At 44.0% G+C, this 14215-nt stretch overlaps 1 protein-coding gene across 3 annotated transcripts in view; it reads right to left on the bottom strand.

Annotated features, from left to right (window-relative positions):
- ABCC4 (ATP binding cassette subfamily C member 4) overlaps positions 1–14215 on the bottom strand; it is a 269468-nt gene that overhangs the window by 216203 nt on the left and 39050 nt on the right. For 2 of the 3 annotated variants that reach the window (XM_039519350.1, XM_039519352.1), the window contains exon 1: positions 3690–3995. The exons of the other annotated variant lie outside the window; for it this stretch is intronic. In XM_039519350.1, the coding sequence (XP_039375284.1) occupies positions 3690–3763 (74 nt within the window). In that variant the 5' untranslated portion in view covers positions 3764–3995. Of the gene's footprint in view, positions 1–3689; positions 3996–14215 lie in introns of those variants that run through there. 3 annotated transcript variants of the gene reach the window in all.

Genomic DNA, 14215 nt, shown 5'->3' on the forward strand with positions numbered 1-14215 from the left:
GAGCTCTTCTCGTGAAATGAGCAGTAATACCCCACTGCACCTGAGATTAGAAGATGTATGCCTCCTTTCTACTCCACTTTCCCTAATCTCTCCCCATGAGTTCTAGTTCTGGAGCCTGGGGTGCATGTTTTACCTTCCCATACATTACAAAGAACAAACAACAACAAAAACATTTTTCTAAATCATGTATTTTTTTAAATTACTCCCAGTTTGAACTATGAAAACAGACAAGCCAGTCACTAAAAACCATGGTCTCAGAAACTCTAGGTTTATGGCTCATTTCACCAATTTGTAACATACTAATTTAATTCTCCTTTGTCCTATGACTGCAGAGATGTTACTTGCCTACTTCATCTGAAGTGGTTTCTTGCAACATGTTAATCCTTTATGTTATGTCTCACTTTATATTTAGCTGTGACACACAGATTACCTGAAGAAGAGCTCTGTGAAGCTCAAAAACTTGTCTCTTCCACCCTCAAAAGATGATCTAATAAAAAAGATAAGGACCTGAGAGCATCCCCTTAACAACTGAAATAATGTTAGGTAACACTGGATTGCCAATCAGCTCTATGTTCTTGGGGAACCAAGGCACAGTATCAGCCTCTCTGATTCACGGAAGACCTTCCCCACCCCAGCCTCTACTTGAACCAAAACCGATCAGAAGAAAGATGTACAAAAAGCAATGAAAAGGCAGGGAGAGACACACCTAAACCCCTGGGACGAGGGTGACAGAATTAAGGAAACTCCCCTAGCCTCATTTGCATTAAAGATGGGACAGGGAGGCATCTCTATTAGTATACAGAATGGAGAACAGAGAATCCAAGGCAAGAACCGCATGGAACACTGGGACCAGAAAAGCAGGCAAGCACTGCATGATGGGGGATCTCTGCTCCAGATGTTAATGAACCCACACCTGCACTCACCCAGCTCAGTAGTTATCAGACCAATTCTAGTAATAAATCCTTTATTGGTATCCAAAATACTGAAGCTGCCTAATTGCACCATGAGCTCCCTCCAAGGAACACTGCCCATAGCCAGGAATGATCAGTTCTTATTGTCTAGCCTGAACAAAACAACTTTGGTATAATCCCTTGAGCCATCAGTTTACCCATAAACAAATCTAGTGTTCTCCCTTGAACCATTGTTTCCCTACACAAACCCCTAGCTATGCTCAAGTAAATGCTCTGATGCCTGGATCCAACATCTGCATCAGTTCCATTGGGACTTCATCTTTTCCTGACTGATCATGCTGGGGGGCTCTCCCTGTCTCCAGCACTCTGGACCCTCAGCTACCACCACCACTGGGAACCCCGATTGATTCAAGCTTCACAGAGTGGTGAGAACCCAGCTCTCTCTCTCGGTATAGCCTTCTGACCCTGACTTGTGTGGTCAGTTATAGTTTTCTAAACCTGACTTTTATAATCAAATGTAAGTTAGATTTAATATTATACCTGTTATGTTTGTTTGCCTCCCCTGTGGTTATTACTTGGCAATAAATAACTTTCATGGGTAAGCTGGTTGCTTCTCTCTCTCTCCCCCTCTCCTGGGTGTTTTTGGGGTTTTTTTTGACTTTCTCATTCGCTCTGCAGCAACGCTTCTCGTACCTAAGCTAAAGATCCTTGCAACGTCCAAAAATCCTGTGGGGTTTGCTCATCAAGTGGGTTGCTAACAGAACAATTGTAATGTGAACCTGGAACATATGAGGGTGGCACCTTGGAAGTGCTGCTCAACCCAGGCTGCTGAGTCCAGGGGCATATGAGGGTGGCAGATTGAAAGTTCTGCTCAACCCAACCCGCTCAGGTGTACTCTATTCCGGTGCGGTGCCCAGGGCATATACGGGTGACAGCTTGGAAATGCTGCTCGACCCAACCTACTGAGCAGAGGGACATATAAAGGGTCAGCTTGGGAGTGCTGATGAACCAATCCTATCAGATGGTGTGTGTGTGTGTGTGCCTGTGTCTGTCCGATTCTGGGGCTGGAAAAACCCAGCCCTGGGGAATCTAGGTCCTGCAGGATAGCTCCATGGGGAGGGAACATGCAGCAGGGAGAAGTAGAACTCCGTATGAGGACACAAGTGACACAAGCAGCACATTGATAGAATTACAGAACACTTCCCCCACACAAGAATAGCCCTAATAAATGAGCATACCCCAAAGTAAAGGGCAAATCTAGTAACACCGGGTTTGTACATTTTTGTTTGTTCATCCCTCCATCCTCAAAAAAAGATTTCTGTACCTGCTCACAACTGTTTTCAGGATCAGGCTAAAGTTTGATTACTTAAACTCATCCTGCGTTCCCAAGAGCTCCAAACAAAGAATCCAGCACTTCTCCCCTCACCGCCCCCGCCCTTCTCTACAAGTGAAGCCTGCACTGGGGGAAGTGTTGCTCTTCCCTTGGGAAACTTTCCATCTGAGCTCTGCTGAGATCCTGATCCACAAAATGAGAGAAGACAGATGGGAGGGTAGACTGATAAAAAAGGGGGGTGCAGCAAACAATAGACTGATTCTCCACTGGCTTGCACCTTGAGTAATCGTACATCTGTGCAAAAATAACTGTAAAATGCTACCAAATAAGAATGATCAAATTTTACACTAGCTTTGCAAAGGAGCAAATGCAGTGGAGAATCTGGTCCCAAATACATAGTAATTTCTATGGGCTCTTCTCCCCATCTCACCCCGCTGTGAAAACCTTTACCACCCCAAAAAGGATAGCCAGTACAGCCAACGGTCAGGAATGATACTGCAGGAAGCAGTCAGCTAATAATCTGGATGACTGTTGCCTTGGGAGATTCCCCAGAGTGTCAGGTACTACTTGAGGGGTCTCATTTAAGCAAACAGGAGTTTGGTAGAGATAGGGCAGAATTCTTTAGAATGACCTATGAACGGCTTGCCTCTGATCCATCAAGTAAGAGGAAGAAATACCATGATTTCAGTCAACTTGCGTCAGAACCAGTCTAAGCACAAGTGGCTCACACAATGGTAAGTGTTGACACAAGTAGAAAATTACTACAGAAAACAGCAAAATGACACAGCGACTAGTGCAACGGAGCTTGAATCAGCGGTAAACAAGGACCTTCCCCACAGTAGCCTAGCGAGCCACACAGGGTACTTACAAATGGGCACTGCTCCAAGGCCCCTATGGGTAACAGAACCAGGTAAGGGGACAGCTCTACTATACAGCCTGCTCCCGGCGGTGTGCTCTGCGGGGCTTCTCAAACCAGCTGCCCCCGACAAGAGGTTCGTAGGGGGTTGGCTGGGGAGCCCGGCGCAGCAGCCCCGCAGGTGCAGCAGGCAGCGCAAGGCGGGAACAGGTCACCTCTCGTGCGACCTGCCCTAGCCTTTGAGAAGCGGGCTGCTCGCACCGAAAGCCCCCCGCCGCCGCATTCCCGGGAGCAGCGGACCTGCCGCAGTCATGCCTGCGGGAGCCCAACCGGAGCCGCGGGAAGACGGGACCCGCCGCAGGCATGCCGGCGGGAGCTCCACCGGAGCCAAATGCCGCCCTCCCCAGGATGCCGCCCCAAGCGGGCGCTTGGCCCGCTGGTGCCTAGAGCCGCCCCTACGGTAGGGGGTTGGCTGGGGAGCCCGGCGCAGCAGCCCCGCAGGTGCAGCAGGCAGCGCAAGGCGGGAACAGGTCACCTCTCGTGGGGAGCCGGCGCCAGCCCGGCCGGGGACGGCGCGGCGGGGACTCACCAGAAGAAGAGCCGGGAGCAGAAGTTGGCAGCCCGCAGGGGGTTGGGCTTCTCCTTCCGCCGCGGCGCCTCCATCCCCCTGCCCCGGCCGCTGCTCGGTCTCCTGCTGCCGCTGGCTCGGCCGCTCCGTGCCCGGCCCGCGGCGTGCAACAGGCGTGGGGCTGCCGGGCAGCAGCTGCTTCCCCGGCTCAGCGGCACAGTGCTGGAGCCGCTTCCGGGAAACCAGCCACCCTCCCCGGCGCCTCCTGCCGGCCCGGAGCCTGGGCGGAGCCCACAGGCAGCCGCGGGGCTAGTGAGCGCCCGGGCTGGAGACTTCATAGTCTGACTGTGCATGAGGAAAACACGGTCTTGAGTTCTTAGATATTAATGAAATTGATTGTCCTGCAAGTGAAAGTGTTCCAAATCCTTGTAAATGATTTCATGGTAGTAGAACAAAAAATGGCTAGTTCAATCTGTCAAGAAGAAGAAGATCTTGTGCCAAACAGAACTTCTTGAAACAACTCATCCTCACCAGGGCTTTTATAACCAATATATAGTATTTCTAGTGCCCTTCATTTTCAGTTTTGATTTTATTTAATTTTTCCCAGGAATTTATCAGTGTTTATTGCCACAGCAACAAAAGCAGGTGAAAATCAGTGCAAAAATATTAATAATAATGTTCTGGGTAAATATCAGGGTTTCTTTTGGTGAATGGAAAGACAGGGGGAAGTATTCAATAGATTAATGCTTTGAATTCTATCAATGTGGTTTGCTGTTGAACGAAAACAGAACTCAAAACACAATGCCACCTATGAGTTTAAGAAAACAATATATCTCTAATCCCCAAATACAGCTTTTCATTTGAAAAAACAGTTTACTGTTGCAGACTTAGAACTATTAACTTATAAATATTTTTAATAATTGGGCCACACCATTTGCAGCCATACACTCAACTTCATCCTTTTCTCCTGTTTTTATTTTAATAAAACTTTTGAATACTTCCTTGTGTTCTGAAATGTATTCTAATACAGATTTTCCTTTTCTTCCCATTGAAGAGTGTCAAATCTTTAAACTGTCATCTGCTAACAGCTTGAAATGTGTACATGGGGTGGGCGTGATAGTCACCAGTATGTTAAGTATCAGAGGGGTAGCCGTGTTAGTCTGGTTCTGTAGAAGCAGCAAAGAATCCTGTGGCACCTTATAGACTAACAGATGTTTTGCAGCATGAGCTTTCGTGGGTGAATACCCACTTCTTCTGATGCAAGCAGTGGAAATTTCCAGGGGCAGGTGTGTATATATAAGCAAGCAAGAAGCAAGCTAGAGATAACGAGGTTAGATCAATCAGGGAGGATGGTGCCCTGTTCCAGCAGCTGAGGTGTGAAAACCAAGGGAGGAGAAACTGGTTATGTAATTGGCAAGCCATTCACAGTCTTTGTTTAGTCCTAAACTGATGGTGTTAAATTTGCAGATGAATTGGAGCTCAGCAATTTCTCTTTGGAGTCTGGTCCTAAAGTTTTTTTGCTGCAGGATGACCACCTTAAAAATCTGCTATTGTGTGGCAAGGGAGGTTGAAGTGTTCTCCTACAGGTTTTTGTATATTGCCATTCCTAATGTCTGATTTGTGTCCATTTATCCTTTTCCTTAGAGACTGTCCAGTTTGGCCGATGTACATAGCAGAGGGGCATTGCTGGCATATGATGGCATATATTACATTGGTGGACGTGCAGGTGAATGAACCGGTGATGGTGTGGCTGATCTGGTTAGGTCCTGTGATGGTGTTGCTGGTGTAGCTATGTGGGCAGAGTTGGCATCGAGGTTTGTTGCATGGGTTGGTTCCTGAGCTAGAGTTACTGTGCAGTTGCTGGTGAGAATATGCTTCAGGTTGGCAGGTTGTCTGTGGGCGAGGACTGGCCTGCCACCCAAGGCCTGTGAAAGTGTGGGATCATTGTCCAGGATGGGTTGTAGATCCCTGATGATGCGTTGGAGGGGTTTGAGCTGGGGACTGTATGTGATGGCCAGTGGGGTCCTGTTGGTTTCTTTCTTGGGCTTGTCTTGCAGTAGGAGGCTTCTGGGTACACATCTGGCTCTGTTGATCTGTTTCCTTATTTCCTCGTGTGGGTACTGTAGTCTTGAGAATGCTTGGTGGAGATTTTCTAAGTGTTGGTCTCTGTCTTTGTACCTCAGTGCTTGGCTGTAGACAATGGATCTTGTGGTGTGCCCGGGATGGAAGCTGGAGGCATGAAGGTAGGCATAGCGGTCGGGGGTTTTCGGTATAGGGTGGTGTTAATGTGACCACCACTAAGTGGACCTCCCGTGTAGATAGGTCCAGGCTGAGGTTGATGGAGGGTGGAAGCTGTTGAAATCATGGTGGAATTTTTCCAGAGTCTCCTTCCCATGGGTCCAGATGATGAAGATGTCATCAATGTAGCGTAGGTAGAGAAGGGCGGAGGACGGGAGCTGAGGAAGCGTTGTTCCAGGTCGGCCATAAAAATATTGGCATATTGGGGGGCCCATGGGGTGCCCATAGCGGTGCCACTGATCTGGAGATATATATTGTCATTAAATTTGAAATAGTTGTGTGTGAGGATAAAGGCACAGAGCTCAGCAACCAGTTGTGCTGTGGCATCATCAGGATACTGTTCCTGACAGCTTGTATTCCATCAGTGTGTGGGATGTTTGTGTAGAGAGCCTCTACATCCATGGTGGCTAGGATGGTGTTTTCTGGAAGGTCACCAATGCATTGTAGTTTCCTCAGGAAATCAGTGGTGTCACGGAGATAGCTGGGAGTGCTGGTAACATAGGGTCTGAGTAGAGAGTCCACATATCCAGACAGTCCTTCAGTGAGAGTTCCAATGCCAGAGATGATGGGCGTCCAGGATTTCGGGTTTGTGGATCTTGGGTAGTAGATAGAATAACCCTGGTGGGGCTCTAAGGGTATGTTGATTTGTTCCGGTGTTAGTGTAGGGAGTGTCCTGAGTAGATGGTGCAGTTTCTTAGTGTATTCCTCAGTGGGATCTGAGGGAAGTAGCCTGTAAAAGAAGTAACCAGTAAAGTAGCCTGTAAAAGGAAGTAACCAGTATGTTGAGACGTTCACACACTTCAGAGCATGTGTGTCTGTTTGTTTATTGTGTGTATCTTCTAAACTAATGCATAGCCTTACTTCAACAGGCAGCTTTGCATACACACACAGACTAACATATTATCATAATACATATTTCTCATGCAATGTATTGTATTTTCCTAATAAAACAAGTTATTTTTTATATATTTGAATGATACAAAAGTAGGGTGAATCAGAAAAAAATGAACAATACTTTTTAAAATACCAGGAATTTTTCAGTAAGAATTGGTTGAAACTGAAAATGAAGGGGCTTAGGTATATCTAATGCTTTGAGAGTTATTGTGGCCGGCCATGAATGGGGTGCTGCTGAGAAAAGTAGGTACACTAACGGATACAAAGAGAGACATTGTTAGAAAGCTACATTTTTTAAATTGATACAAATATGGGAGAGGAGTCTGAAAAGAATCATGAGAATACTTATCTAAATAAAAAAAATCTAAATAAAGCATAGGGCTTTTTCCAGATCTGCTAGATCATATAGTGCACCCCCTAGTGGTCAGAGATTGTTTCCTAGCTATATTTTTTAGTGCTCTGCTAGAGTTAGATTGTTGCAGGGGAGGAGGAAGGAGACTGAGATGGTACTCTCTGCAAGTTCTGCCCATCCCATAATGTCTGACTTTTTCTGATAAAATGATTAGCAATGAAATAGTTAGTAAGGCTTCCATTTATCTATCATTATAGCTTCCAGATACCACACTGTTGAGATGAAAGAGGACAGTTCAGGCTGTCTTTGTGGAGATTGAAGACACTACATCAATTCACATTTGCAAGGTTTACAACAGTAAAGCTAACAAATCCTGTTTCTCCAAATGTAAGCTCATATTCAGTAGAAACTGATGGGGCTGACAGCAAAATGTTGGTCTAGTTTAGTGTACTGCTGTGTCCCAGTTCAGTCTGTCACCTGGGATCTTAGGAGGAATCTTACTTGTTGGTTATAGAGGGCTGAAGTAATTAAATGACTTTAACTTTTGATTTCAGAAAAATTTATATTATAGGATCTGAAGTATTTAGATCATCTCCCCAAATATTCAAAGCAAATTCTGCCCTTCAATTAAATTGGTCAACCCACTGCTTTCAGAGGATCAAATTTGTCCAATTAATAGAAAAGTTAATGCTATTATAGGGGCCAATACAACTCCCATGGACTTCAATGCTATTTGAATTAGGCTCACGTGGCTAAGAAAAGAGTGAGATCACCAAAAGTGATATGTAAATTTTAATCTTAACCTATATTCATCCTTTTCCTGGGGCAAAATAGCAAAATCTAGTTGCTTGTGAATTACAATTGTCACACCATTTTTCTTATTGTGGGTATGGTATTAAAAATATTCTCTGGTTAATTTCAGTCATTCAGAAGTGCTTGAGTCTTTTGCAACAATGCAATATCAGAAAGTGACTTTCATTTTTTTATTTAAAAAAAAACACACACATGATGTAGATGATTGTCATTCCACTGAGTAATGATCTTTCCATTGGTTGGCAGCTGGCTTACAAAGGAAGCTGAGTAATCCGTCGGTCATGGTTGAAAACAGAACCTTACACCTAAAGCACATCTTGAACTTGCATTTCTCTTATATGTGGAGTGTTTGAGAGTTTCAAGATTTCAAACATTTTTGTAGTCTCTGTTCAAATCTTGACTGAATACTGGACACTGTGAAATCAGTTACTGTGAAGTAGAACTACTTATAAAATTCTTTTGCTGAATGTGAATAGATGGGTTCACCTCTCCCTATTTTAATTTTCTTGGGAGCTTTTCTCTTCTGGAAACTCAGGCATTCTGACTATCTCCAACTTTCCCAGTGTATTTGCTTCTAGAATAAGTTGTAGTTTTATCTGATTGGATATACTGAAGTGAATTAAGTGTCATCTGTTGCTCTTGTAGAGTTTTGGACTGATTGTCTACCATGGTTAGGACTTTGGACCAGGAATATCTGGGTGACCCAGAGACAATTTAAAGATGTGTTTGAAAAGGCATTTTGGGTAATGACAGGAGACTGTGTATGTAAGTATTCACCAAGGCCCTGCCACAATATTCTGCCATCTTCTTAAATAGGCAGTAGGCACAAAATGTGAGCTCTGGTTGGGAGAGATGGATCTGCAACATACTTTTCACACCATGCTCAGTAAATAGGAACTGTCAATTCAAGTGGATAGCATATCCCTCCTCTTTTGAGATTTAGTAGGTTTTATGTTTTCATCCTATTCACTAAGAAATCCAGAGCTTGCTTTTCCTGTATTAATTAGAACTGAAATAGTTTTAGAAACGTTTGGGGGTTTTGCACATATAAATTAGTCCAATAGCATATAAAGGCATAAATTCCCTCTTCTGACCCACAGCCCTGGGGCTCTGCAGGATGCAAAGTTTCCTTTACATACTATCACACATACATGGATATAAAAAAAATCTTAACTCTTTTAGAAGGTGCCACAAACGGGACTCTTCAGTTTACCATCAGTGTGATACATTGCTTATGGGAATCGCACACTCATTGACAGAACTTTAGAAGTTTCTTTTCTATCCTTTAGCTAGTATTTGTTCTTCCTTCCCATGCCATACTCAGAGATCATTGATCAGCTAAAAGGAAAACCCTCATAAACCCAGATTCTAAGATGCAAAACATATATCAACTTCTTCTCTGTCCCCATGCTCCTGTGAGCACAACAAATTACTCATCCATATGCCTTCTCCCTCTTCTTTCTTTGTTTTCAGTCTCTCGAGGTTTTGTTCTGCACCATCAGGTTTTGCTCTCTCTCCTAACTTTAGTGCCTTTTATTTCTTTTGTTTTAAAATATAATAAAAATATGTCTATAAAAGGCTCTCAGAGCCCTCATATAATTAATACCACAAAAAAACTCAAGCAGCATTAAAATAGTTATTCAAAAAGGAACTTTGCCACCTACAGGAAGTTCTTTACCATCCTTCCATCATTGTGAAAAGCCCTCTCGAAAAGCCCTTTTGAACAGGCACCTTTTGCAGCATGCCCAGAAGGTCACCAGATTCAAGATATTTTGGACCAGGGGGAAGAGCAAGTTTCAGAGTAAGGGCTTGTCTACATTACTCACTGGATTGACGGGCAGCAATCGATTCAGCAGAGGTAAATTTATCAAGACGTGATAAATCAACTGGCAAGCGCTCCCCCATCGACTCCGGTACTCCACCGGGGCAAGGGGCACAGGCGGAGTCTATGGGAGAGCATCAGCCGTTGACATACCGCAGTGAAGACACCATGCCAAGTAGATCTGAGTACATCGACTTCAGCTACGTTATTCACGTAGCTGAAGTTGCGTGACTTAGATCGATGCTCCCCCCCCCCCCCGCAGTGTAGACCAGGCCTCAGAGCCCTCACAGAGAAAGCCCTTCCAGCAGCCCCCTCTTTTATAATGTGGGGATCCACCTCTGGCATCTGAGCTTACCATACCTTTAGCAGTACTGCCCAGGGAGAGGCAATTCTTTAGATCTTAAGATTTTAAAAAACAATTGGATGTAAAATAATTCATTGATTCTGCACTTGTGTTTATCTGTTTAGCTGGTCCAAAGATGACTGGGACAGGCAGTAGAGAATCTAAGAATTTGAGAAATGTCTAGTAACTCGCAAATCTGATTTTCCTTCTTTCATTTCTCTTCTGTGGAGCTATCAATGATCTTTCTCTCCCTCTAGAACAAGTTGGCAGAACCAGAAAATTAGCTGAATCATTGACATGTTGGGTTCTTTAAACTGCCAAAATCATGAGAAAGAAATATATGAGAGACTATTTGAGCAATGAAAAAACAACCTAGACTATGTCTAAAAGATTCACTCAAATTTTTCTAAGAACCATGGTAGCCAAAAAAACAGTGAATATTGTCCTTTGCATGAGAGGCTGACTCCCACTTGTATTTGAAACAACAAGATAAGATGCTACATGCCAATGCCACATTGCAAGCACAGTTGTTACTGTTGTTCTCAAGTGAGAATTTCCTGGAATGCACTCTTGGTAGTTCGTAGGAAGACATGCTCAGTTACACTAGTGGAAATCCAGAGTAACTCCACTAACTGTCAACATACTTGTGTAACTGTGTATCAAGAATATATGTTTTATTCATTTTAATAATACAAAATAATAGAAACAAGCATCAATAACCACCCCAAAATATTAAAGAAAAATCTTTTGAATCAGAGATGACATTGATCTACCAATGTCCCCTTCTCTGGTGACTGTATCCAGGTAAGTTTACCAGAGGTTTACACCAGGATTTCCTTAAAGATAACACAGATAAAAAGCACAAACTTTTCCCAAGGGAGGGAGAGAGTAAGGATTTTCTTTTTATAGATTGGTACTCTTTCGTTCATTCTGTTTTCCAAGCCTTGGTAAAAACTAAGGGTCTTCACGTCAGCTCATGTAAATCAGTGATTTTAATGGCACTACGCTGATTTACACCAGCTGAGGATCTGTCCCAAAGAGTTTTATGTATAGCTGAGAGGGTAGGGACACCTTCCCTCACAGTTATTACGCAAATCTGAGCCTTCCCTCATTGTTTTAAATGACTGCAAAGGAATGGCAGAATTAGGCCAGGTCTACACTAGAAACTTGCACCAATATACTAATTTTGGTTAGCAGTTTGATTTTTTTTAAATTTAAACAACATTTCTGCACCAGCAAAAGCCCAAGTGCAGACTAGCAAGTTGTACTAACAAAAAGTGCTTTTGCCAGTGTAGCTTATTTTGTTTGGAGAACCTGTATAAGCTGTACCAGAAAAAGCATTCTTTTGTTAGTATCCACTTGACTTCTTCTTCCCTGTCCCCTCCAATCTGTAACTGTCCCAGTCATGTCTCTTCCCATTCCTAGTTCCTTGTCCCAGTCAGTTCTCCTTGTCCATCCTGTCCCAGTCTCTACTCCTTCTCATCCCAGTCTCAGTCTCATTAACCTAGTCTCACCCTCCAAGTTTCTCATCTGAGTCCCAATCTCTCCCCACACCCAGTCTCCTTGCCCAGCCAATCCCACTTCCTGGCTCATCGTCCAATCTGTCTCTTCCCTCCTTCCCCATTAGCTCTCAGAATCCCTCCCTAGGCTCCTCATCCAATCTTAGTCTCCCTATCCACCCCATCCTCAACTCCTTGTCCTCCATCCTACTCCTTCCAGTATACTCACAGATGCTGCTACATGAAGCAACCAGGAGCACTCCTACCTGTGGACTGAAAAGACTAATTGAGGGTGTATACCTTCAACCATAGGAGACTACATCATGACTGCATTCTTCAAACTGCCTTCATCTCTCCACCAGCATTACTTCTGTCTTGCTTGAGTTCAGCTTCAACCAGCTGTTCTTCATCCATGAACTGACCTTGTCCAACTACGAGGCTGTCTTGGTGATAATGGTATAGTTATATGTGGTGAAGGATAGATAGAGCTGTGTGTCATCTCCATATTGCTAGTGCTTGGGTTTATGTCATCGTACTAGTTCACCTAGTGCAGTGTTTCTCAAACTGGGGTGGCCACTTGTGTAGGCAAAGCCCCGTCCGCAGGTCCAGCCAATTGCGGCTCCCACTGGCCGCAGTTCGCTGCTCCAGGCCAATGGGAGCTGCTGGAAGCAGTGTGGGCCGAGGGACTTACTGGTCGCTGCTTCCAGCAGCCCTCATTGGCCTGCAGCGGTGAACCACAGCCAGTGGGAGCCATGATCGGCTGGACATGTGGATAGGGCAGGTAAACAAACTGGCCCAACCTGCCAGGGGCTTTCCCTACACAAGCAGTGACCCCAGTTTGAGAAACACTGACCTAGTGGCTTCATGTAAATGTTGAATAAGACTAGAGATAGAATTAATCCTTGGAGGATTCCGCAGGTGAGGGTTTAGGGGCAGAGGTACCATTTACCAGTACTACCCTTCAGTTGAATGTGTGCATATGTGTTTGCAGGATCAAGGCCATATGCAGTAAAGGCTAGCAGCGTGGATGGTTTCAGCTTTCTAATGCACAGACATTTTTGAGTTGTGAAAAACATGCATCATCAGCCTGGAGGTTCTCGCACTTTCACATATCAACAATGAATGAATGAATGTATTTATTTCAAACTTTGCAAAAAACAGCAAACAAAAGACAATTTCACTTTTGAACTGAGACTAAGCATAGAATATTTCTGCTGAAAAGAAATTTTCAGACAGTTATGAGAATGTGAAAATGGTGGTTTATAAGACAAGGCTCAATATCACCCTAACTGCCTCTTTTGCTTGTAAACAAACATTATAAATAAGGTTTTTTTCAAATTCAAGAGCATTAAACGTCTAAATATGGAAGAACATTTTCATCTTGCAGACTTTTGTTGTGCATGGCAAGCAGTGGCTTTTGAATGAGTAATTCAGTCTTTCAATTCTCTGAAGAGATTTTCCTTTAGTAATCTTGAGAGCCTAATGTTTCCTTAGAGGAAGGTCATTCTCTGATCTAAGACCCACCCAGAGAAGGCAGCCTGTAGCCTTCATAGCTTTTCTGTCTGAACTCTTGTGAGAGGGTGAACTGGACAATGCTGTGTAGACTCTCTCAATCATACAGGAAGCCAGTTTAAACTATTTCTTACTCCGCAAGACTGACTTCTTGTTACACCCACTTGCTTTGTTCAGTTTGCCTCCACATCGATTAGTGATGGAGCCACTGTGTCTAAACTGGAATTTTGAACCACATCTGGCTTCGAAAATTCTGCAGTTGATTTGCCTCCCTTCTACAACTTCTTTGTGTATCTCCCCCCAAAAACTTACCAGTCCCTTCGTGATCAGAGAAGTCACCCTCTCCATTTGTTATACCACCTCTCCGGGTTAGTCCAAAGGTGGAATAGGACACTAGGGCATCCCTGCAGCTCTTCGTATTACTGAGAATGGATCAGATTGCTGAGAGTCCAGATCTGACACAAAGTGCTGCAGGTTTCTGCCTCCATGAGAACTAGCTAATACTTTAAATAATTAGTCATGCTATATAAAAGAGGCAGCTGGATGTGGTAGGTGCATTTCTTTCCCTGAAGGGTTTGTCTTTTTTCCATTTGGCACAGGGTAGTTCTTGTGTCTCTGTTTCTCATGAAGCACCGGGCACCACAGCTCTGCTTTGTTCATTTCCTTCTTTGTATAAAAGACATCATCAGTAATATCGGCACACTTATCAAAATAATTTTTTTCTTTTTTATTGCAACAGTAATCATGGAAGGAGCTGGATTTACAACCCTGGGAACTAAAGCGGTCTATCCATTGAACAGATTTATTATTTAATATCTACAGGGCAGTTGTTCCCAGAGGCACCCATCAGGATCAGTGCTATGCACTGTACAAATATAAATATGTAGATACGGTCACTGCCCTGAAGAGCTCATAGTCTAAGGCTTGGTCTACACTAAAAAGTTAGGTTGAGATAACTACATTGGTCAAGGATGTGAAAAAAACCACACCCCAGATTGACATAGGTATCTTAAC

This window comes from Mauremys reevesii, linkage group 1 (genome assembly GCF_016161935.1).
Source record: "Mauremys reevesii isolate NIE-2019 linkage group 1, ASM1616193v1, whole genome shotgun sequence".
Lineage (NCBI taxonomy): Eukaryota > Metazoa > Chordata > Testudines > Geoemydidae > Mauremys > Mauremys reevesii.